Here is a 2,496-nt window from a genome sequence, read left to right on the forward strand (position 1 = left end):
AGGGAGCTCAGGGCCTTCCCTTCCCCAGGGCCAGGAGGGCCTGAGCGGGGACCGGGGCTCAGGGTCCAGGGCCAGCGGTCGGGGGAGAGCACAGGGCACAGCCCACCTCGTTGAAGCGGGCATCCTGAGTGGCCGTCAGCCCAAAGCCCTGCTGGTGGCTCTCAGAGGCCAGCAGGTGGGCCAGCAGGCGGGCAGCGACGCGGACATCTTGGCTAAAGTAGTGGTCAGTGTGGCCGGTCACCTCCCGCAGCCTCTGAGCCAGCTTCTTGGCCTCCACAGTGTCCAGTGCTGTCCTGTTCAGCTCCAGGCCATCCAACTGCCGGACAAAGATGGGGTCCGAGGTCACTGGGTCCCTCAGGCCTTTCTCAAAAGCCTCACAGGAAGGGTTTGGCCAGATTAAAGGGCACCCAGGGAAGGCCCGGGCCAGGGACGGGCATGGTGTCTGGGCCGAGGGACGGGCTCCCAGGGACGGGCACCCAGGGACGGGCACCCAGGGACGGGCGTGGGGTCTGGGCTGAGCACAGGCCTGGGGAGATTGGGGCCAGGGCCGGGCAGGTGTTGAGTGCAGGGCAGGGGCTGGCGGCCTCACCAGCAGCGTGAGCTCACGGAAGGCAGGGGAGGTGCAGTTGAAGAGGTCGGGCTCCAGCCAGCCCTGGTCCTCGTCACAGAGCCGCACGGCAGCACCTGGGGGCAGGCGAGCCCTGGTCAGGCCTGGGGCCGGGCACCTTCCCGAGGAGGTGGCCACGCACCTCCTCCCGCCTCAGAGGAAGCTCTGAGTCAGAGACCGGAGGACTGGCCGTCAGACCCTGGATGGAGCAGCCCAGCCCCAGCCCAGGCAGCCCCCAGCTGCTGCCAGCCAATTCCTGAGGGTCTGGCCATTCTGAACCACCAGCGATAAAAGGGAGCACGAGGGCAGGCTGTGCACACGTCCACACGCACACGTCCACACGCACACGCACACGTCCACACGCACACGTCCACGCACATGCACACGTCCACACGCACACGCACATGCACACGCACACACAGGCCAGGAAAGGTGCCCAGGCATGCGGCCCAGGGCACACACGCATGAGCACACACACCCCAATGCTCCTATCTGCACACACACGTGTGGGGACCAGGACAAGCGCACACACACACACACACAGATACACACACATATATATACACACACACACGCACATACACACACACATACACACAGATACACACACACACATATATACACACAGAGATACACACATACACACACATACACACACACATACACACAGATACACACACACACATATACACACAGAGATACACACATACACACACACACACACACACACACAGGCCAGATTCTCCGGGAGCACTTTGTGACCAAACTGGTGGGGGTAGAAGCTTCCACGCAGGTTTTAACTGCCCGGGGATGGCTGCTGCCGTCTCTCCTTGTCCACGAGACGGGGGCGGGGGCTGTATAAGAATGACCCGGACCCCGAGGGAGCTTGCAGCCATCAGTGAAAGGGACCCTAACCTTAACACAGGGTCCTCTCCCCCCAAGACAGACTCACAGACACGTGCGCAGGCACAGAAAGACACACACACGTGCATGCACACGGATGATCTCTGTCCAGCCACTGCAGGGACCTCAGGCAGGGAGGAGGGTTTGGGGGAGACCTCAGGCCGTGGGGAGGAGCCTGTAGGAGCCTCGAAGGCGGAGTCACCTTTCGAGAACTCAGGCAGCAGGGACACAGGTTCCTGCAGGGACCTCAGGACCTGAGGAGGTGGGAGGGGCAGCCAGAGTCTCCAGGCGTGGGGAGCGTGGGGAGGGTCTCTGAGGACCAAGGGCAGCAGAGAAGGGGCCCCGGGACCCCGAGCAATCAGGAGTAGCTTTCAGAGGCCTCAGGCAGTGGGAAGGGCCTGCAGGGGCTTCAGGCAGCAGGGGGATCTGCGAAAGCTTTGGCAGTGGGGGGGGCAGCGCACCTGAGCAAACACGTACCCCTTACCTGCACCCCGCAATCCTGCCCAGAAGCCAGGAGAAACAGACGGAGGCTCAGTGAGGTGGGGGAGGGACACGGCACCCCTAGGAGGTAGTGAGGGGCCCGCCTGGACCCTCCCCCTCCCACCTCTGCAGGAACCAGGCCGCCCGTCTCAGGAAGAGGCGGCTACAGCAGGCCAAGGACAGGCCCACCCCACCCTCAGCAATGCGCCTGCTCCGAGGTACTCACCCAGGGCCCCCCGGGGACAGGGCACTGAGGCCAGAACGCCAAACTTGGTCTGGGGCCACCACACACCAGATCGCAGCGACTTGGGGCAGGCATCGTACAGCACTAAGGAGACAGGAGGCACTGAGCCAGGGGCCAGGGGCAGGGGCGAGTGACAGCCACTCCCACGGCCCCTCTACCACCCAGCCCGGCTCACAGCCCGCCCCTCCCCGGCTGGCCCAGCAGATTCGGCGGCAGGTCACCCAAGCACTTGGCAAAAGCCTGCTCACCTCGGCAGCCGCTG

At 64.0% G+C, this 2,496-nt stretch overlaps 1 protein-coding gene across 1 annotated transcript in view; it reads right to left on the reverse strand.

Moving 5' to 3' along the window:
• Positions 1-2,496, reverse strand: part of CELSR3 (cadherin, EGF LAG seven-pass G-type receptor 3) — a gene marked incomplete at its 5' end in the record, with an annotated part of 35,914 nt that overhangs the window by 22,710 nt on the left and 10,708 nt on the right. The window contains 3 exons of the mRNA XM_014538980.1: positions 107-316; positions 590-684; positions 2,217-2,387. Coding sequence (XP_014394466.1) covers positions 107-316; positions 590-684; positions 2,217-2,387 — 476 coding nt within the window. The remainder of the gene's footprint in view (positions 1-106; positions 317-589; positions 685-2,216; positions 2,388-2,496) is intronic.

Source organism: Myotis brandtii, unplaced genomic scaffold, assembly GCF_000412655.1.
Source record: "Myotis brandtii unplaced genomic scaffold, ASM41265v1 scaffold207, whole genome shotgun sequence".
Lineage (NCBI taxonomy): Eukaryota > Metazoa > Chordata > Mammalia > Chiroptera > Vespertilionidae > Myotis > Myotis brandtii.